This window comes from Poecilia reticulata, chromosome 6, assembly GCF_904066995.2.
Source record: "Poecilia reticulata chromosome 6, P_reticulata-male-v2, whole genome shotgun sequence".
Classification (NCBI taxonomy): Eukaryota; Metazoa; Chordata; class Actinopteri; order Cyprinodontiformes; family Poeciliidae; genus Poecilia; species Poecilia reticulata.
Genome location: NC_088835.1, coordinates 5,368,773 through 5,392,377, shown reverse-complemented (window position 1 = coordinate 5,392,377; position 23,605 = coordinate 5,368,773). Strand labels below are relative to the sequence as shown.

Genomic DNA, 23,605 nt, shown 5'->3' with positions numbered 1-23,605 from the left:
AATCTGTGCCATGTTATCCCATCTGCTAAGACCAGCTTTTTTTCTGTTGGATCCTCTCTAATTCTTTGAATTGCAACATTTTTCTGTTAGGACTCGTATATTTTAATGGTGTAAGCTTTAAAGTAACATTTCATTTCAGATTCCTCACTTTAGAGGGGACACGCATCGCCGCTTATTTGCAAAAATCCTGATTCTGAGTCACATTTTACAGCACATGTTCAACTTGGCATGCTGATTTTGCAACTTCTTGTTACAAAAATGTACATTAACACTTTAAACATTAAAATGAACACGGAGGGAGACCTCCACGTCATACTGGAAAACTGGAATAAGCCGAGCTATGTTTAGCCGCTCGGTGGGACTTTGTGTTGTGCTCACCTTTAGACACAACCTTGGGAAAACTTAAAAAACTTAAGACAGTTGCTAAATATTTTACGTGGCCCTTCATCTGTGAGGAGTTTGTACAAATGATTTATAAGTGCTGCACTCTGGGAGTACTTTAGCAATTTGACTTTACTTTCATGCACTTGCTGATGCACAGTGGGGGGTGGGGGGGATGAACTGATGCTGAGGAAGCAGAGATATTTCTCATTCAGTGCACTCTTCTTCTAAAAGCAGGTGTTCACTTTATTCATAATGGAGTTGTAGCACCTGGACAGATATTTGGGTGTATTATGCAAGTTGTGGCTTGAGCTAAGGTGTGTGCATATTTCCTTATGGAACCGTATCAGGCGTCTTAGCCTCCCTCTGGTATTAAAGTGTTTCATAAATAAAACAATTCTATCAATATATAAATAATGATTAAAATAAAAATTTTTTCCCGTTTTTTTTACAAAATGAGGACTGTTTCGAATCTTGTTCTCAACACATTTCATGTGACCCTGTTGATTGTGTAATAAAACATTTGATGGTTTCTATGACAACGCCTCAATATCTTTGCTGTTTCAGGAGTGCTGCATCCATCTGAAAAACATAATTTTATTAGATCTATATTTGTGTTTATGATACATTTGCTGACTTTAGCAACAAATTCCGATTGAAAATATGTGCAAGACTGTCAATATTCTGCTGATGTAAAAAAAAAGCAAAATTTTGAAATTGCGCTGTGTCCATTCAATAAGAAACCCAGTTAAAATCACAGGTGAAATCACAGGTTTGTGAAATAAGTCATTAAAAATCATGCGATGCCCACGTCATTCAACTACTTCCTGTCTTCTTCTTCTTGGTTAGCACAGGGGAAGTATCCGGTTGTTGTTCATATGACTCGAAGTTTCTATTTCAGCTTTATTAAATAAACCAATTTCGATACCGCCAAAAAAAAAAAAAAAACACGACTCTTCCTAGCGCCAAAACGATTTATTGAAAAACCTTTTTTTTTTTTTTTTCTAAATTGCATTAAACGAATTTACTTTTGAAAAACAGCCGGTTAGGAACCTTTAAATAATTTCTGTTGTTACGTCTCTTCTTTGTAACCCCACGGTGCATGCCGCTAATCTGATAAACTCATTTAAAACAAACATTTAACCAAGCTCGCATTTTTTTCCCATTTCCCCCGGAGCACGCGGGCTGAACCGTTCACCCACAAGTAGCCGCCGCTGCGCCACGCGGGCCACATAATCCACTTGCCTTCTCCAGAGAGCAATTTATCAAGCTTTGTTTGCTTGCAGTGACACACTGTACCTTCAGCGTGTCAGGTGCGCGCCAATGTACGTGTGCGGCGGCGCGCGGCGGACTGTGTAAATAGGAGAGCCTCGGCAGGCAGCGTGCCACGTCTGATAAGGCGCCCGCTGACAAAAGCGAGTGGATGCTGTGTGTCACGGCAGGACGGAACGCCGAGCTCTGCTGCGGCGCCACTTAATGTACATTCCATAAGAGTGAAGGAGTCACGCCGCTGTTACGCAACGTGCTGCCAGCTGAACGCACAGGTGCATTTCACGTTCCGTCCATTTAATTTTATTTAATTATGAGGGACAGAAAGGTAGTTAAAAAGAAAAAAGAATAAAGGGGTGGGGGGGGGAGCGGGGGGGGAGACATGCTACCCATGTATGTATGACAGATTCGGCTGCACATGTTCGCCCACACAAGCAACACACACACACGCACACACACACACATACAAGTGTTTGCTGGACGAGATGTCCCTAGGCACCTTGTGACTTCACATTAAGTATGTGTGACTGCGTGTGTGTGTGTGTGTGTGTGGGGGGGGGGGGGGGGGTGCGTGTGTGTGTGTGTGTGTGTGTTTATGTAGATGACATCACTCTGCATCGGCATTGAGCCAGACAGGATTTCTCTTGGTCTTGCGGTTCGTCTCGCTGGGGGAGCGGGCCGCTCGGAGCTCGGTTTGAACCGACCGATGATGACTAATGATGGTGCACAAACAAAACGGGGCCACAACAGAACTACAGCAGCCCTGGCACAGGAGCGTGGTTTCCTAACAGCTTTAAGAAGCCCTCCTGAAGCCTCAACACTGATCATTACGAGATGCTATTCAAATGTGGCATTAGCCGGCTACGTGTTCAACAATGAACAACACACTGGAGATGGAATATAAAGATTTGTTTATGCCTTTTCTGTGTACAATTTGAAAAAACAAAAACAAACAAACAAACAAACAAAGCAAAACCATGCATCCCATTTTCACTGATATGACCAGACTAGAATACATTCTCCATACTCTGCTGTGTCCCAGTTTAAATGCGCTGAACTGTCTCCACCAACTTCGTCTCCAAACATAGAAGTGCTTATTTACTTTTATCCATCCTGGCGCTAAAGCTGAATTCTCCATAACAGATTCTCACATTCTCACCCTCTTATAACCCTGGAGATATTTACTCAGCTTCAGCAGCCGACTCCACGACTAGTGGATGTAGAATTAGAAATGTTTTGTTTCTTTGTCTTACTTTCTTAAGCAAATCACTTCTTCTACAGACACGTTGCAATGTGACGTCCCGCTCACAAGATCGGTGACTACCATTGGCATAAGCTTTCAAGTTGTCAACATGAGGCACTAAATCTTAAAAGTACAAATAGTCAACACTGTGACAACTAGATAGCAAGGTCTGAGGGTATCACATTTCACAGGTTAGAAAAGAGTTTAAATTAAAACATATGTGTATCAAGGGAGAGGAGATTAGCTCAGTTAGGCTAGCTTGACTTTGACAACCTAACATGTAGATGTGCTGTGGAATTCAGTGTTTCAGATCAGTTAGAAAAAAAGGACCACACACCAACTCTCTGACAGGTCATCAGTAGAGCAGGTGTTTACATTAACTAATCAACCACTGCAGTGTTCAAAGATCACTTATTAATATTCGCAAAATAAAAGACAAACCTGAAAAAAACAAAATAAAATTGGACTGAATATTCTGTTGTTTGCGTGGGGAATATTAGCATGTTTTTTGGTGTTGAATCCTAACACGCTAATGGAGTTGTTGTCAGTCAGTTGCTATAGCAATGGGTCAGCGTAGTGTAGTCGACACATAGAGCGAGGAAAAAAATAGAAGTTGTTTTGAGTTATTCTTCAACAGTTTTTCTGCGTTACTCTCCCTTTGCTGTTGCGCACCGCACTAAATTATACTAAATAAGAGCTACATCTCTGGGTTTCATTTTATTAACAGAATTGTTTTACCACCAGAAAAATGTCCCAAACGTCAGTGGCCGGCGGACATCACTTACTGGAATATTAAAGCAGGTGATAGACTGAGCCATGGAATCAATTACCCATAGAATCTATTTTTCTCTGCACCTCTACGACAATCCAATCCCAACCAGACTGTTAGTTTTGAGGGATTGCAAAAATGAGAGTGCAGACTTTATTGTCATTTTCACAATAAATGAAAAATTCTGCCAATGATAAAAATAAATGACAAGTATTTGCCCATCCCTTGCTGCTGCTGTGTTGCTTCATGGTTTCACAGCCCAACTCTCCGCAGCATATAATGTGTTTAACAGATACTCAATTTTCTTGTTTTTATGGTTACGACCCACAAACTTCTCCTGTTTATTGTGTAAACTGTTAAATAACCAGAGGCTGCAAAAACACTGCTGGTTTATGTTCTGTAGTAAATCTGGGGCAGTAATAAATAGAATAGGATCACCTGGGAGATAAAAATATCATTCTTCTCCTGATAGCAGCCTATAGCTGCGCAGAACAGAAAGTGATTTCTCAGCGATAGGACAGACTTACAGATTCTGCAGATAACAAATTTTGCCGGACGATAAATTGTTTCAGTAATTATTGCGATAATCAATAATTTTTCAAGCAATATGTTGATAATATAATGATATTGATAACACTGACATCTCATTGCCAATTTCACTTACGTGTCTTTGTAAATGACAATAAAATAAGTCTAAGCCTAAATGTTGATGATGGTATAATAATGCAAGTTCGCTCACTCAAAGACTGATAAAGTTTAATTTTGTAAAGGACTTAATGCTGGAACTGGGAGATATCTAAAGTATACGACAAGAAAAAACAATGACTAAAATGGAAATTAAAAAAAACACTACAACCGTAACCATAAATAAAATGTATTATGAAATGTCTATGACCAAAATTGTCCTTCAAAAAATATTAATGGTTAGAATGGAAATTAACCATTAATTTCCATTTTCATTTATCATTTTCATTTATCATGTGGTTAACTGCTTACTGCAACAGGCTTTTTGTTTTGTTTTGATAAATGTCTATAAATATTCTGTCATGATCCGTGGTTCTATGTGTTTATTTTCTAGTTTCTGTGTGATTCTGTTCCCTGTTGGTCCTGTCTCTGCGTCTTTCCCCGTTGATTGTCTCCCAGGTGTGTCTCGTTCCCGTGATTGCCCCGTGTGTATTTAGTCTCCCCTGTTGTCTGTATTCTTCGTCGGGTCCTTGTCTATCGCTTGTCATAGTTTGTCTACTGAATGTCTATTCCTTGTTGGTTGATGTCACCTTCTCCGTGCTATCAGTTTCCTCGTGCTGTCTCCCTGTTGTTCCTTTTGAGAAGTCCTTATCATTAAATCCATCATTTACCGCTACATCCTGGGTCCTGCCTGCGTCTCTACTCACCACTAACCACCGCCCTGACAGAAGGACCCGACCAAACGAACGGTGAGGAAGCTATGGCATACTGCCCCCCAGGTGTGGGACCACGTCGCCACGAGCGCCCAAAACCGCTGGAGGTCCCGGCCCCTGGGCGCTGGAATCACCAGCGCTCTGAGCCGCCGGAGGTCCCGGTCCCTAGGCACCCAAGTCACCGACGCGACGACAAGCTGAGTCCCTGGTGGGGAGCACGTTTGGCGTACTGCCCCCCAGGTGTGGGACCACGTCGCCACGAGCGCCCAAAACCGCTGGAGGTCCCGGCCCCTGGGCGCTGGAATCACCAGCGCTCTGAGCCGCCGGAGGTCCCGGTCACTGGGCACTGGCGTCACCATCGCTCTGGGCCACCGGAGGTCCCGGTCCCGGAGCATCGACGTCGTCACCGCCCTCGACCACCGGAGTTTCCCGTGCCCGCTGCCGGTGAGCAGCCGCCGGAGTCCGCTGCCGGTGTACAGTTCCCTCCAGAGTCCCCTAGTGTCCCTCCAGAGTCCCCTAGTGTCCCTCCAGAGTCCCCTAGTGTCCCTCCAGAGTCCCCTAGTGTCCCTCCAGAGTCCCCTAGTGTCCCTCCAGAGTCCCCTAGTGTCCCTCCAGAGGTCCCTAGTGTCCCTCCAGAGTCCCCTAGTGTCCCTCCAGAGTCCCCTAGTGTCCCTCCAGAGTCCCCTAGTGTCCCTCCAGAGTCCCCTAGTGTCCCTCCAGAGTCCCCTAGTGTCCCTCCAGAGTCCCCTAGTGTCCCTCCAGAGTCCCCTAGTGTCCCTCCAGAGTCCCCTAGTGTCCCTCCAGAGTCCCCTAGTGTCCCTCCAGAGTCCCCTAGTGTCCCTCCAGAGTCCCCTAGTGTCCCTCCAGAGTCCCCTAGTGTCCCTCCAGAGTCCCCTAGTGTCCCTCCAGAGCATCCTAGCGTCCTTCTCGAGTCCCCTAGCGCCCTTCCCGAGTCCCCTAGCGTCCTCCCAGAGCTTCCTAGCGCCCTTCCCGAGTCCCCTAGCGTCCTCCCAGAGCTTCCTAGCGCCCTTCCCGAGTCCCCTAGCGTCCTCCCAGAGCTTCCTAGTGTCCTTCCCGAGTTCCCTAGTGTCCTTCCCGAGCTCCCAGCGCCCGCAGCAGCCGGCGCTCCGCCAGAGCTCCCAGCTCCAGAGCTCCCAGCGCCCGCAGCAGCCGGCGCTCCGCCAGAGCTCCCAGCGCCCGCAGCAGATGGCGCTCCGCCAGAGCTCCCAGCGCCCGGAGCAGCCGGCGCTCCGCCTGAGCTCTCCGAGTCCGCTGCCGGTGAGCAGCTCCCCGGTGAACCTCCCGAGAATCCAGCCGGCCGTCCTGCCGGTTCCACAGCCTCGGCTCCGCCCGAGACTCCGCCCGGCCGTCCTGCCGGTTTCCCGGCCTCTGCTCCGCCCGGCCGTCCTGCCGGTTTCCCGGCCTCTGCTCCGCCCGGCCGTCCTGCCGGTTTCCCGGCCTCTGCTCCGCCCGGCCGTCCTGCCGGTTTCCCGGCCTCTGCTCCGCCCGGCCGTCCTGCCGGTTCCCCGGCCTCTGCTCCGCCCGAGCCCACGGCCTCTGCTCCGCCCGAGCCCACGGCCTCTGCTCCGCCCGAGCCCACGGTCTCTGCTCCGCCCGGACCCCAGTCTCCAGCGCCTGCAGCAGCCGGCGCTCCGACCGGCCCACCGCGGCACAAGCTCCGCCTCCAGCGTCGCCGCCCACCGCGGCTCAAGCTCCGCCTCCAGCGTCGCCGCCCACCGCGGCTCAAGCTCCGCCTCCAGCGTCGCCGCCCACCGCGGCTCAAGCTCCGCCTCCAGCGTCGCCGCCCACCGCGGCTCAAGCTCCGCCTCCTGCGTCGCCGCCCACCGCGGCTCAAGCTCCGCCTCCTGCGTCGCCGCCCACCGCGGCTCAAGCTCCGCCTCCTGCGTCGCCGCCCACCGCGGCTCAAGCTCCGCCTCCTGCGTCGCCGCCCACCGCGGCTCAAGCTCCGCCTCCTGCGTCGCCGCCCGCCGGACCTCCCACGAGAGGTCTGCCTCCTGTGCCGTGGTCGGCCCCCGGAGGGTTTTGCGGTGCTTATTTCGTTTTGGATTTGTTTTTTGTTTTTCTGGACTCTGGCCCTCCTACCGTCGCCCCTCCGCCCACCCTGTTGGGATCTGGTTTTTGTTTCTGGACTCTGGCCCTCCTGCCGTCGCCCCTCCGCCCACCCTGTTGGGTTGTTTTTTGTTTTTTGGACTCTTTTTGTTGGGCGCCTGGTAGTCGCCCCTTGAGGAGGGGGTACTGTCATGATCCGTGGTTCTATGTGTTTATTTTCTAGTTTCTGTGTGATTCTGTTCCCTGTTGGTCCTGTCTCTGCGTCTTTCCCCGTTGATTGTCTCCCAGGTGTGTCTCGTTCCCGTGATTGCCCCGTGTGTATTTAGTCTCCCCTGTTGTCTGTATTCTTCGTCGGGTCCTTGTCTATCGCTTGTCATAGTTTGTCTACTGAATGTCTATTCCTTGTTGGTTGATGTCACCTTCTCCGTGCTATCAGTTTCCTCGTGCTGTCTCCCTGTTGTTCCTTTTGAGAAGTCCTTATCATTAAATCCATCATTTACCGCTACATCCTGGGTCCTGCCTGCGTCTCTACTCACCACTAACCACCGCCCTGACATATTCGGTTCCAAATGAGGACATATTTTTATTACCTGCTTAAGAAGAAATATTTCTAGTTTAGTGAAATAAAGTGAATACAGCTCTATCCTTCCTTTATTTCTTTTTTTTTCTTTTGCAGGGATTTTCCTTCATTTTTTTTTTTTTAGTCTGATCCAATTTAGCACACTTGATTAGAGAACCATCCAGCCAGGGGGCTTCCACTGGCTTCAGTGAGCAACACAAGAATAATAATAATGATAAAAAAGACCCCTTATCTCACAGCCAGTCGCTAGATAAGAGTTAACAGGATTTTGCAGACTTGGAGAGAGGATGCAAAGCGTTGTTGTGGCTTTTGTGCGCGGAGGGAGTGGGATGGTTTGTGTTTGTGTTTGTGTTGAGCTCAGTGCTGTCTGCTTGTATGGATGTCCTGAAGGCACTGGAACCCTTCTGCAGAGATAAGAGAGGTGGGAGTAATGCGGAAGCTACAGTAAAAGCAACTTCCCGACCTCAGGACAGCGTCAGAGGGCGGCGGGAAGCAAGAGCAAGCGCTGGTCCTGTGATAAGGAATGTGAGAGGTGAGAAAGCCTGCAGGAAGTCTGGGCAGGGTGGACCCACACTGCTGCGCAGCGTGAACGTCTCACAAATGTGTGTAAATAAGAGTTGTTTGTGCTATATTTGGGACAATTTTCTCGTTTTTGAATGTGATATATGCAGTGTATGTGGCAAAAAAACCCTCAAGGACACACACACACATGCACACTATCAGTCTCTATCACTTTACTGCTTGTCAGGGATTCTGGCAGTCTGATGGCAAATACAGTCCTAATCAAAGCCTGAAAAGAATAGTGGTAAAAATAGTCGATATCTCCATCTAATCGATTCTGGGAAAATAAATTATTCAAAGATACTCATTGGTGTCAAAATCAATCCAAACAGACCAATTCACATTTGTCTAAATTGTCAAACTTCTTTTGGCCCCAACACTACAGTATGTACATTTCATAAAGAATAAACTAGGAAGTGTCATTTTTAAACCTATTTCTATAAACGAGCTGAATTCTGACCCACTTTATTGGCTTTTACTAAATTAAGAAGACTAAGATATTGTTGACTTGCTCTTAACTAGAAAGAAGCCAGTGCCTTTAAAAATGTTGCTGCTCTACTGAAAAAAGTATCGAGTATTTTTCTTAGCATCTGTATCTCGTTTGAAAGATCAGCATCGTAACAATCCCGCAACTAAGTAATTTTCACGTTTAATAAAGTCAGATTTAGATATACAAAACTAATCTGATCCTTGAAAATGTATTCTTGTATCATTAAACCACTACTATTATATTAATTGAAACTAGTCTCAAGACAACAATATTATCGTTTATCGCAATATCTTCTCGAACAATTTATTGTTCGGCAAAATTTGTTTTTGACAGGCCTACCTGAGAGATGCATTGAGTTTCTTTTGCTTCATTTTTAATGTGTCAAGTTTACAGTTTGTCCAACTGTAAACTTGAAAAGCTTTAGTAAAGTTCTGTGATATTACAACAAACTACAGGCAGAATTAGACGTGGTTTCTTTGTCTCTACGTTTTCTCCAATAGCAAAAAGCTGACCACTGCAAATGAGGAAGGGTCAGATTCCACATGCTTTTTTTTTTTCTTAGGCTCTGACATTCAAACATGCACAAGATCAAACGGCTAGCTAACTCTCTTTGACCTTCGGCGCAACCTCCTGCAGCTTGTAAGCAACGTGGGTCCTTACGACATTCCAAGATACTAACAAAGGAGTTTTCCATATTTCATGAGCAGCAGTGTAGCAGTCCAACTCTGTGTGAGGAAGCTGGTTTCATTAAGGAGGTCGGGGTTATGTTTTTGCAGAACGATTTGACGTAAATGCATGTGTCAGATGTGCATAGTGTGAATCATCATGATGCTGATCAGCAACCTGAGCCTAATGAATTAATTACCAAACCATTTAACTGCATGTCAGTCATAATCACATTACTGATGCTATAATTTCACATCAAATAGTTTATAAGCCTGTTTGAAGTTTCTGACAGTAATGCTAAGTCTTGTTATTTAATCCATAAATGTAAGTAACAGCAGATTAGTGTTGGATGCAACAATGCAGACATGATCCAGCATGAAAACTTCACTTTGAATGCATCGCACAAATATCCATATATTTATTTTCATTTTCTGTCTCCACTCTGGGGGAGAACAGCCAACCAGAGCCAAGTAAAAACAAAACGGAGCTCCTGGATTGGAAGGCAGTCGTTTCCCATTTTATAAGATAAAATATATTTTTCCCAAATATAGCATACCATTTGGGCGTATGAGCCTTAGTTTGTGATGTTCAATGTAAATTAGTATGAAAAAAATCAATCAACAACAAACATCTGAAATCATTATTTCAGCTAATTCTGATCCCAAAATGAGCGTGAGAAGGACCGCACCCCCACGTTTCCACCATACTCATGTTTTATGCATCATTGTCCACAAATCATCACAAAGCTCTAATTTACAGCAACAGCTGCAGATTTAACTAAATTAGATACTTTTATTTTTTTAATTGGCCAACTGGATTACAGCATGAGACTCTCCACCTGGCCAAACACAGATTAGCTGATCCCGCGTTAACGTCGAGCTCGCCGTCTAATCAGAACCAGACAGACTGAAAATGAAGCCAATACATCAAACCTATTCATTTCACTGCTATCACTTCATGAACCTACCCATAATGCTGATTTTCATACAGGCGGTATTGTTAGCGATCAATAACGTCAGCGTGTCAAAATTAAAGCTCGACCTTCATTTAAAACATACAAAAAATAATAATTTTAAATTAGGAGAATGTATTGCACGCAGTACAAAAAGTGTCCAATAAAAATGAAAGTCATGGACCGTGGCGTAGAGGAGGGGGGTCACAAAATGAGCGGCGGCGAGGCTTATTTCCGCCGCACGAGCTGCTGAAATGACCTGCTTTAGCGTAGCAGGTTCCAGCCGAGCGGTGAGCTCTGGGAGACTCGGCACTGACCCTCGGCGCTCAAGGCAGTCAATTAAAATTGTATGATCAACTGTGTCAAATGCTGCACTTAGGCCTAAAAGGATTCGAGACTGAGCAATCTTGTGCATCTGCTGTAAAAACATGGTAATTTGTTACTTTCATAAGGGCTTTTTATGCACTTCTTAGCACCACGGAATGTGAGCGGGCTTCAAAAGAGGAGGAAGAAGACAAAATAACGTAAATATAAGTACTACTTCAAATGACAGATGAGTCTTAAAGTACACTTCATTACATAGAAACAGCTGGAAATAGATTCAAATTGTAGCAAAAATGTGCTATTGTGTCCAGCCTTGTGTCTTCACTTTTACTTTAAATGAAAATAGAGGATATAAGCAGCAGAAAAACTTCTCTTTTATTTAGGGGAGTGAAGGCTTACATCTCTTGTGCCTGCCACCTATGAATATTTCAGTCGCAGCTCAACTTTGCTAAGCACAAAGCAGCACTTTCACTCATGGCTTTGCACACAACCCCCCACCACACACACACACACACACACACACACACACACACGTACACACACACACAAACATGTACACATTGACATGTATTAGTCGAGTGTTAACTCACAGGTCAAAGCGAAGATTCTGCCTCTCCTCGAAGAAGTAGTCCACAATGAATTTGCGGACAAAGTCAGGATTGAGGGTGTTGTCTATGACTTCTGTCCTGCCAAACTGAAATACAAATCAACCAATTAGCTTTTACTATTGTTTTAGTGCTCGACAGATTATTATTGTCACTGTAACATAATGTGCATTGTTGTAAACACAGCAAACAACATAATTTACCAAGTTTAAACAGTTTAAAATAAAAAAAAAAAATGTATCAAAGAATAGGTGAATAAAAATATAGTTAAAAAATCCAATGAATATTAGGCCCAAGACTTTAACGTGACCGGAACCTTTGTATTTGCGAGTTTCTGGTACCCCCGTAAATCTGACGCACAAGCAACATCCGCAAACAACACATGCACTACCAGTGTTCATTTTTGCTTAAAAAACAACAACAATCTGACAGGACATCGGAAATTACTATTTTTGGTGCAAATTGTGCTAAAAGGAGTTGGACTGTTCAAGTGAGGCAAAACTATTCAAGCCTAAAATATCATCTCTATGCTGTCAATAGATTTCACTGGCGATTAGTTGGCTAAAAAAATGTTAGCCACTTTCTGGAGACAATTCGTTTAATAACTCAAACCTTTTTGATCAAATATTAGAAATATAAAGAAAATGAAAATAAACAAATATTTCAATTCCTTTTTTTAAAAAAGGAAAAACATTTCATAGCCTAACATGCAACAGCATTGCCTTTCTTTAGTGAATGCTGGATCATTTATAGCAAAGGATGCATCTGCAGCTAAAAAAAAAACAACTTGTAACACTGACATGTGAAAAGCTTGTTTTCTTTGCTTTTTTTTTGCTTAACTGATTAATAGTTGGACAACAAATGGTGCTTAATAGAACATTTTTTGTTGTTTCCAAAATTTGAACAAGGTAAAGCTAAAAATAAATATTAAATGTAAACTGTATACATCGTTGGTACAGTTTTGGGTTATTATGTTGTTCTTTCAACAAATGGTCTTTTTCTCCAGTTTTGCAATTAATTAATTACTAATTTAGTTGACAATTATTTAAATTAATCAATGAATTGTGGTTAATCAATTAATAATGATCAATTGATTAACCATGGTTAATCAATTAATCGTGAATGATCACAATTAATTGTTTCAGCCCTACCAGCTTTCAAAACATCTTTATGCTGCTGCAGCGTGTGACTGGGAGCCTAGCCAGCCGTTCCCCAACCGTCTCACTTGGTACTCACCTCCCTCCATTCTCTGTTGGCGATCCCTTGAGTGTACAGAACACAAACTGTTGAGAAGGAAACAAAGGAGGGCAGAGAAAAGGAGAGGGTTAGATTCAACAGAGAGTATTTAACAGCAGAGAAGCAACACTCTGAGGTCAGCCAAGAGGGAGTTCTTTATCCACATCCTGACGTGACAGAACCTTGTCCTAATTAAATCCAGATGGAACTCCACCTCACAGCTCAGTGATATTTCACGGAGTTAGGGGGCGGAGGTGTGGGGAGTGAAGGACAGTATTCTGATGGGACTACTCGACGTTTGTAAGAGTCCGTGAGTGTTTCCTGAGGATGGACCATGAGGGAGAACAGAGCCAGGCAATCAGCTGTCACTAATGTAACATTTCATTTGCATTCAAGCAGCCTTTACGGTATTCACAAACACGAGCCCCATGTCAGCCAACATTAAGTCAGAAAATCCAGTCATACGACACACTTTTACATGTGTTACCTGGCAAAATGCATCCAGGAGGAGAGCCCATTGTGGTTGGAAAAAAAACTGACACGAAGAACTGTTTTACTTTTGAAATTCTATATCAATTTTCTTTCCTGTTGATCTTTTATATTTTTTTATTTCATGTTTGTTTCATTTCTTCCACTAATGCAGACTCCGCAGATGTTATGGTGAGATTGTGAGGCAAAATAAAGGGAACATGTCAGCTTGGAAATAATGCAGTTCTATAGAACAGCAGCCAATTCCGCTCGATTCTCATCTCTCTTTAGTGTTCGGTTTGGACTTTCTTCCATTGACTTGGTTTACTCTGGCTGAATTTAAACCAGGACAATAAGAACAGAAGGAGAAGTTGTGAACGCTGAACGATGTTTTAGAAATGTAGTTTGCCTGTAGTTTTAGCAATAGCAGTGGAAAAGTGAACGAAGCCATTCAGTTCATGTTGGCTTCCAAATATTGAATGAATATTAACAGTTATCTTGTTCAGCTCAACACTTCTCTTGCAGTTTTTTGGGGGGGGGGTTAGCATTTTATTGTCCTCTCCAGGGTGTCCACTGCCTCTCCCCTCACTGTTTTTTTCAATGGAAGCATCAATAAATTTGAAAATACAATTACTGCACTTACTGTGTGGAGTTCTGCAATACAAAACACACTTCTTTACGTGATTCATGTTCTAGACATGTGTATTGCTAATGGGAATGTTTTGTAAGATCGGTTTTTGTATTGGTGGGGCTATAACTGCTGTGACACGCAGTCAAATACATAGTTATCTCAAAAAGAAGCAATAAATAGCTCTTATTGTCACTTTTGTCATCAACACCATAGTACACAAGGTATTGTGATAAAAAATTTAAGTCCATATTGCCCACTCCTAGTCAAAACATTAAAGATTACAGACGGCATTATTAAAACGTAATAATTAGGGATGTACAATACATCAGAACCAAAATTTGTATCTGCCGATAATAGTCAATTTTAACCATATCAGTGTTGGCTCAATAAATAAAACTGCCAGTATTAACAGCCAATAGTTATTTCCAAATTTCTTTTATGTCAAAGTGTCAAAATGGTAGTGAATATGTATGATGCATATGATGAATATTGGTTATCAGCCATAACAGCAAATGAATGAAATATCGATAGCGGCCTCGATGTTCATATAGATGCATCAAAAAGGAGCAGCTGTTGCTTTTCTGTGTAAAATAAAGGCAATTACATAACATCATAGATTTAAATTTTTGTGTAAAATACTCTAATACCTTATTGTTTTACTTTATTGTTTTAATCCGATGACAACCCATATTTCATTAATCAATCAATGTATCCTACTCCAATCGATATGCTGTACCTTGGGAACCATCTAACAAGAACACATGACAAGGAGAGCAGACTACGTGTTTCCAACACATTCCACCTCAACAGCTGTAATTACCAACTCTAATAGACCAAGAAAAGCAACCTTTGACTGTCCTTGTCTTGTTTTCTTATAAAATATATTAACAAACCCCAGCATGAATGCATCTGGCATCTTAAGTTTGGTTCAGCATCGCCGCTATCTTTGCTTCTGACTTGGAAGACTTTATAAAAAAAAATTTAAATACTTTTGATTTCATGACATGAGGTTCTGATTGCAGAAGCAACACCTTCCGAGGCAACGTGTATCATCATTACCTGCAGCATTCATTAATTGCAAATTTATGCACATGTTAATATATGAGCTGCTTACATACTGATGAATGGACATGAGAGAATTAATCATGGAATTATGAGCTGTTGAAGATCGAGAGCGAAAATTATCTCCAGTTTCAAAATCAGATCTAATTAATTCTATTTTTTTTTTTTCCTTTGAACAAATTTGATCATTTGGACAGGAGCTGATGAGCCGACATGCTCTGGATTTTACTGATAACTCGTGAAATAGTTTTGTTGTTTTTTTCCTTTCAAACTCCAGCCCTGAACATATAGCTTTGGTGCAAACAAAACAAAACAACAACGCCCCTGTCTGCAGTGTGAATGCAGAAAAATGTGAAACAGGGAAATCGTTGAAGGCGTTGTTAACGGTCAAGGACACCAACAGGTCAAAGGAATAAAGCAAACAGGAAGGCAAAGATCTTACGAAAAGAAAGTTTGTCAATCTGATGTGTTGGAAAATTTTAAGTGTAAGAATGTTTAAGGGAAGCCAAACTAACACATTTATGATTTGTTCGCCGTGTTTATGAACGATAAATCTCAGAATGTGTTCCAGTCAGACGCAGGGCCGCAGGTGAACCAGGTGCCGAGGTCGTTGGCACCGAAGGCAGCTCTTTTTAGTGGCGCAGCTGTTGAAAATCTTAATGCATGTTGATAGAAAGGTGTCGGAGCGCATCTGACTCACAAATTGCTGAGCAGCTGCAGACCGGTTAGACTGTCCAAGCACTTAATTCTACAGTATGGAATTTTTTTACAATAAAAAATGTGTTCTTTTTACATATTAGTTAAAATTACCATTAAGTCCTGACAGCATAAGACAGAAAATCCATGGGGGAAAAAAATCGAGCTCCTGTGCCTTCCCTCGATAGTCATGCTGTCATCTGCAGAAATACTCCACTCCGCCAGAAACAACCAACCAGAACCAGGAGGAGGGCCTTACCGCTGTCAATTATGCTTGTGTATGCGCTGCTCACATTCTTCCCCACTTTCTCTCTGCTACACTACAGCAGGTGCATTATAATAGAATAATGAATAGTCAGGCTAGTTAGCATGGCTACCGAAGACTGTTGTTTGACCACCATTTCTACATTTAGCAGCACATACACAAAATTGATTGACAGAGCTAAACCACTCCTCCTTGCTCTGATTGGTGCATCAGCGGTGCATGTTTTTCAGACAAATATGTAAAAAACATATTTTTGCAAAAGTTAGGTATTTGTTCTTTGTAGAATACTTTAGTCACTCCTGACCAAAAGTAACAAAAAGGTCAGCCTTAAAATAGAAATTCAGAAACCTAAGCTGTTCATAAGAAAAAACCCAACATTGTTCAAATGAAACAATTCCACAAGGAAGAGTGGGCCAATATCTGATGCAACAGTTACTGCAAATTTTAGGTGTGGCACAACCATTTATTTTTTACGGATTACTTTTTTTTTTTTTTTTGCATTTGGCCAGAATGGTTTGGATAGCTTGATAGCTAGTTTGGACACGCTGCCACATTTACATCATATAAAGCACTGATTGAGGTATAGAACTTGCATTACTAACAAAGGCCAAAAACAATATCTGTGAACAGCAGTAGATGCATGGCACACATAGTGGTGCGTTCTCCACCTAAAACCTTGTTTTCCAGATTACTCCAGGCTATATTTACTGCTACAATGTAGGCAGTACAGAAGGTACATACATACTTTGACAGGGTTCTGTCTGCTTAATGCCCTTTTCCAGTCTGCTGAAGCAAACACAAGGGATGAAACACACACACACGCACACACACGCGCACACACACACACGCACATAGTCACAAACATGCAAAAAAGGAAAACACTGGAATGCTGTTCAGCTTTATAAGCTGATATGAATAAGGTCTGTGAGCTTGCCGGTGGCCTGAGATGTATGTATGTGTGTGTCTGCGGTAGTGAGTGTGTGTGTGCGCGGCTCTGTCGAGGCAGTCTAATGCTGTGTGACTGGGGCCAGTGCTGTCAGCAGAGCAGAGACATGGACGCAGCACAAGTGCCTCCTTGGATAAGCGTTGGGGCGGGCAGGGATGCTCATCCTCCTTTCCTTTCCCACCATCTGACATTTAAAGGTCCAATCCACAATTCTGGGAGCTCTGCAGTTTTTGGCTTCACCAGCAACCAACCACACAGCTCACAGCAGCTCAGGCCACGATAATCGTAGCTACGGCAGCGTCTGACAGAGCTGTCCGGGTTGCTAGCGGAAACGCAGGAGTGACCGATGTAAACGAGGGATTACCATAAATCTTGAATAGGACTGAGGAGAGGCGTTTGTGTGGAACCTTATGTGACATATGAATTAGAATGGTATGGCTATGAGACGAATTGTTATAGAGTAGGGTTGAAACGATTGTGATTAATCGATTGTTGAAATAATCATCAATTAATTTGGTGATCGATTAATCATAAATCGATTAAAAAAGGGTCAGATATTAAAAATCCGTATTTTGAACCACCCTGATGTCAGCCATTGCATATTAGATCATTTTTGTTATTGTAGTTGAGAATTTCCATGAATAAGATACATACAAATGCAGATTTAGGACAGTTGACTTGTATGCAAAATGACAGACTGTGACCCCTAAAACCAGAATGGCTCTAAGCGACTGGGGGATATTATTTACTGGACTCACATAAACACATCCTCTACAGTAAAAATGGGCAAAAACAAAACGGCAGATGGCTTTGTTTCATACCTCATAACACTGGGGATATAAAAAAAGGAAATCCAATTCAAGCAGGCTTATTATGCATTCAACAAAAAATGCTTCATTTAAATGTTGGCCAGTCAACTGCGAACAAGTTGAAGGAAGCAAACCAGACGACAGAGATCCGTGTCAGGATGTGAGTCTCTAGATGAAAGTTTTCTATATTGAGGGAAGCAAGATAACAAGTAATGGAACATCTCATTATTGTAACCTGAGATCTTAGGGTGTTTTTAATCCTGATAGTCCGGTGAACTCGGTTTGATTGGGGACCGAAGTTGCAACATTTGTGAAATTTTAAGCTGCTGCAGTTTTCTGTCACACTGCACTGTGTCAAATAAAGCAAAAACCTGTTCACCTCATCACCTGTGGTGGCGCTGCACCGAGAACTACTGAACGAAACACGACACAAAAACCTATGAAGAAGAAAGACACAGAGCGTGACTTTCTTCTTCATGAAATGTAAATAAAAATAGTGCCGTCAGATTTTAGTGGTTGTAGGATTTCTCGCTTGTCTTTAGCAAAAGACCATGAGCCGTTTCTCCAGCTAGCGGTAGAAAGTCGCGTTTATTATGGTTGTGTTTACCCAAAATGCCCTCTGTTGTAGTCCACTTCCTGCCTTTTAGCGGTCTCTAATCCGCTTGGCTCTCATATATGCATTTGTACTACACCAGACTTCCCTCCAACCAAACCAAGACAGGTTTGTAGGCGGACCAGAGTTCAAGCTTTTGGTCTACGTCAGAGTTTGATTATGCTACGTTCAGACCGAACACGATTTGAGTGTTAGAGGCGTCTGGTTTACATGCAAAATCTGAGGGCGCTGCAAGAAGGCTCATGGTGCGTCCCAAAATGTGTCTTCTGCTGAGCGTATGAAGCGTTTAGAGCGTTCAAAGCACGTCCAACGTAGCCAACGCTGCAGCTGGAAAATCTGAATCTTTGCAGATGTAGCTTCAAACAATCAGAGAGACTTCGCTATGTCATGTAGTGGTCTGTAGTTGGTGTCCTGCTAGGAGATTGAGGCACTGAGGAGGATCAGCAGGTCATCAAACTGGGCTCAGGTGAGATGAAAATGGTGCACAAAGTGACCCTCATCAACCCACAGCCAGGCTGTGAAACTCAAATGCACAACACCTATGAACTGTCTTGTGAATTCAAACAGGGCAATGAGGAGCCTGATGATGCCATTTTATGCTCTCAGTGAATAAAGCTACCGCTAGCTGAGCTGTGACACTCTCCGTAATTCATCCACCATTGTACAAAGAGAGCGAGAGAGGGAAAAAAAAGGCAAAAGTCAAGAGGCTCCTCCACGCCTTGCTCAGACGAGAGTCAAGAGTGAATTTGACGCACAACATCAAGCGTCCGACTTGACACGTTGGATGTGTTGGATGCGTTTTTGACACACAGAACACATTCAGTCTGATTTACATTCACACCTCCCCAAACGAACCAAACTTTCTCGGCAAACAAACGAGAGTTCAACTAAAACGAACTAAAGACAGCTGGTGTGAATGCACCTTTAATGAAGGTGTAGATCAAAACCTTTTAAAAAAGCCAGACTAGTAGTCAAATTAAAACAGCCAAGCGAGTGAGGTGTGTGTCTGTGCAAGTGAGGTCGGTGTGTGTGTGTGTGATCTGGTTCTCCTCACTCACATTGAGAGCAGAGAACAGTGACGAATACGACCCCTGACATATGCAAATGCCCACTGATTCACACAGGCCAAACAGTGTGGATCTGTGGGTAAAGTGTGTGCGTGTGCGTGTGTGTGTGCGTGCGTGCGTGTGGGGGTGCACGTGTGTCCATTCGCAGTGAATGCCAGCCTAATTTTACTCAGAAGTTAAAACGTGTTGGCATGTGGCGCCAGTTTGTCTGCTAAAATGTACGCATACAGGTTGCTTTTATGTGTTTGTAAGACCTGCTGAGAGCTGTTTTGAGGACCTGTTGATGATGTGTGTGCGTGTGTGCGTGTGTGTGTGTGTGTGTGTGCGTGTGTGTGTGTGTGTCTGGGGGAGTAGGTTGGACTAGGAAAACAGATAAAGGGGAGAAGCTTACTTGGATCAGACTTGGAGAAGGTGTCTCTATCCAGCAGGTTCCTGAAGAGAACAAAGACACACACGGACAGAGAAATTAATTACACTTCTCTCCTGCCACAGCAAAGGAAGTTATTACATCATTAAAACTCTCCTAATTAGCTTCCTCGCTGACCCTGACAACTTGTTTACTCCTAATCCTCTTCTGACTTCATTAACAAAAGCCTTTTCTTCCAATCATCTAGGCAGCAACGTTAAGCAGACAACAACATCAAGCTTACAGTGGAGCTTATGCATATTTCAGCCGTACCACAACAGAACTTCAGTCCTGGGACTATTTTTCACTCTCTTTGCACTCTTCGCTTTGCTAGAAGCAACAGCAGAGGATGCCATGAAATTTACATGGCACTCCAGTTGTGTTTTTTTTTCTTTCTGTACACTAGGAGAAATAAATGAAGCTGTGGGTCCTATTACAGTGGAGACGGACCTCAGTGCTGACAGAGGTCTGGATTGACAGGTTTGGAAGGATCGGAACACCCGAGAGATGACGGAAAGGAAATCGTGGATAAGCTCCGATTTAGGGTAGAGAGACCTGTCTGGTTGGATAAAAATTTATGAACTTTTACCAGTCCCTAAGGCGGAGAAATGAGCACAGGCTTGAGTGGCAGCCCTTAAATTTTTAGCATTTCATGAACGGCCACTTGGGGTTGAGCTCCAGAAGCAGTGCAACCTCACTGCAATCCAAGCTAATAACAGATAGAACTCCGTTTACGGGTGGTAGCACCGATAAATCCACCCTGATTTCCTTCACTTTGGGAGATCAATGGATAAAATCTTAACTGTTGATCTTATCTACCTTTACAAATAAGTCAAGTTTATTTGTATAACACATTTCAGCAACATGGCAGTTCAAAGTTTTTTACATCACAAAAACGTAACACAATAAATATTACATTTTCACATTACATAATCAGAATTATCAAATATTTCAGTCAATGTTCCACTTACTACTAATATAAGGGAACTCTAATCAGGTGGGGTTTTATTCTTGATTTAAAGGAACTGTGTTTCAACTTTTTAAAGTTTTCTAGACGTTTGTTAAAGATTTGTGGTTCATAGAAGCTGAATGCTGCTTATCCATCTTTGGTTCTGGTTCTGCCCTACTAGTACTTTAATCCTGGAATCTTAATCCTAAGTCTATCACTACACCCAGATTTTGGGGCTGTTCACTATTTTCTCGCTTTAACAACTGAAGCTGTGTGCTGACTCAAGATGAAGCATCTCAAAATCAGCCACTAACTGACCCGCCCACAGGGTCATGTCTGCACATCCACGTCCACTGTTGCCAACTTAGTGACTTTATTGCTATATTTTCAGACAAAATCGTCCAAAACCGGAATCGGCAGGTCAGGCTTTTTGGAGAACAGTGATCGGCCAATTAACTGCAATCGGTGATCCCCTAGTGGTTAGTGCTAAAAATGATTTCAGATTTTCTAAGAAAATTATTTTCATGGAAAAAAACTGAATATGTTGTGTTTACACAAAGAAATGTATATTAAAAACTTGTATAATTACCATGTTCCATAGGTACCATGGACGAGGATACAGTTCTGTGTTCTAAATCAGGTTCATCTACAAACCAAAGGTAGTATGCCTATTAGTACGGTCCAGTTTGTTCAGTACTCCCATAAGCATTCAGTGATGAGTAAACAGAATAAAATCTGCTGTCTTCATCCTGGCCTGAAAGCTATTAACCTAAAATTATTAGTCAGAAACCCAAAATCAACACCAACACTCTTTGGTGTAAAAGTTGATTCTAAATAACTCAACACGAATCAGTGAGGTGTTTGAAAAGGAAGTCAGAGGAAAGACATACGGTGTAGAAATCCACTAACCAGGGAGAGACTGTACGTCAGTACTTCTTTAACACTGCTGCTTCCACAGAAGGTGCAAAACCTCAACAATAACAGGAAAGTTGAACTTTTAAAAGCAAAACCATTCCGTTTTATTATGATTATTTTTAGCTTTTAATGCCCATTATGGAAGACGGCGACACACATGGAGATTTCTGTTTTACGCCGGCTCCTCACACACACAGTGTGACGTCACCTCTGTCTCTGTGAATAAGAGATGGATGATCATAGCAGGGAGTCTGGGAAGAAATTGAGATTTTTGATCATTGTTGGTAGTAGTTTTAAAATGAAAATTTACAATTGACTTGACAAGTCAAATGACTTTACATAAGCAGAGACCAGAAATGAGCCACTGACACAGAATCTCAGCCACACAATGTAGTTATTTATTCTCTTAAGACATAAGACGAGAGAATAGCTGCATAATTAGCCAACTTCTTAGATTTGTTATCACATTAGTATGGAAGGTTATTAGATTATCTTCTTTCAGGGTGTATTATTATAAGTGTGACTAAATATTATCATAAGATCATCAACCAGCAGAGTTATATTAGCAGACAACTCATATAATTTCCGACACATAAAATAATATCAGCAGCACATTTTCTTGCGGTGCTTTATTGAATTTAAAATTGATGGTATGAATCATAGAAAAGATTAAATGATCACGCAGCAAAGCTTAATTTATTTTAATAGAACTCAACTGCAAATTGCAGCAACAGAGTTAAATCAAACTTTGTGCTAATTAAATTGCTAAGATTAGATTTAATTTGTCTGCACTCACACCTAAATGATGGCCTACATTTAAAATAAAATATATAAATGACAATAATTACCTCCCTGCTGCTTTAAAATGCCTCCCTTTGCGGTCTGCCTCATGCATAAAGTTACAGGAAATGTATTAAATTGACACCAAGTTTCAAATCTTTTGTTCTGACACTAAGTTATGATGTTAAATATTACTCATAAAGGCAACGTAATATAATTCAGGACTGAGAGATTAGTTTAAAAAGGTTTATACAGTCTTGTATTAACACAAAGCCAAAATGGAAATACTTCAGCAGAGACCCCACAGAAGCAAAAACCGGAACTCAGTCTGGAGTGGATTATAGTGTTCTTTCTAAACTATTTCAAATCTGTCACTACAGTGAGGAAGATTATTCAAAGCTGCAAAAATTAGCTCAATTCTAATCTTCTGACTACTGGACACATCTTAGTGAATTCACCCAAAGCTCAAAGTGTGCAATACACAGAGAAAGAAAAAAAACCCCGAAGAGTTACATACAAGCCCAAATAAATACATATTAATGACATGGATTGGTTTCCTGGCATGGGCCTGGATTTAAACCGAACAAGTTAAAAGTCTCTTTTTTTCCCCAAGAAAAATTTAAAGTTGCCTCTAAATAAACCAGATGACTTTGAAGGGATGAGACTAAAGCAGAGTTTAAGCTAAAAGAAAAACAAACACCTGCAACTAGGTTTGTGGCATGGTGGAGGAAGAGTGATGATTTGGGCTTGTTTTGCAGCCATAGCTCCTGGGCACTTTGCTTTCTTTGAGACCTTCATGAACTCCTCTGTATGTCAAAGTACTAAAGGGGCAGTTTTATGTGTTGTCATTTTATAACACAATCAAGTAACTTTATGCACTTTAGTTGTTAAAAATGCAATATATATCAACTTAAAATAAATTTGACTTTGTAATTTGACATCTTGACATTGGGCCTCTGTTTCTTTAAAAACTTCAGTTCTTTCTGAAGCTCCGCCTTCAGGAAGTCATCACAACATGGCTCCTCTATTACCCCTTTAATGTTTTCACCAGCGTTTCACTGAGAGGTAGCTCCTACAATGAGCTCAGCAGATGTGCAGTTCCAGGTGTTTGCTGCTAATTGCTGCTGGCTAGTCTGAAGGAGCTGAGCGGGGGAATCGCAGGGAAAGCTTGGAAACTGCAGCTCCAAAGAAGAGCTGTGTCTAGAAGGCGAAGTTAGGTCCAGCCAGAAATTTTGCACAGCTGTATGGTTGCCATGGAGATTAAAGGGTTTGTCAAACATTCATGATAAAATCAAGCCGACACTCCAGGTATGTTTCAGGTGAAGGAATGATATTATAACATGATGTAAACCTTAAATAAGTCGATTTACGTAATACTGTCCTTTTAACACCCAATCATTTTTAGCTAACTTCTTTTCAGTCAGATTCTCAAACCTTTGGCTTTCTGACAACAAA

The 23,605-nt window shown here is 42.5% G+C and overlaps 1 protein-coding gene across 1 annotated transcript in view; it reads right to left on the bottom strand.

The window, feature by feature from the left end:
• LOC103465734 (copine-8-like) overlaps nucleotides 1-23,605 on the bottom strand; it is a 99,899-nt gene that overhangs the window by 62,652 nt on the left and 13,642 nt on the right. Inside the window, exons 2-4 of the mRNA XM_017305451.2 lie at nucleotides 19,492-19,532; nucleotides 12,544-12,590; nucleotides 11,293-11,396 (exon numbers count right to left, since the gene is read on the bottom strand). Of these exons, the coding sequence (XP_017160940.1) occupies nucleotides 11,293-11,396; nucleotides 12,544-12,590; nucleotides 19,492-19,532 (192 nt within the window). The remainder of the gene's footprint in view (nucleotides 1-11,292; nucleotides 11,397-12,543; nucleotides 12,591-19,491; nucleotides 19,533-23,605) is intronic.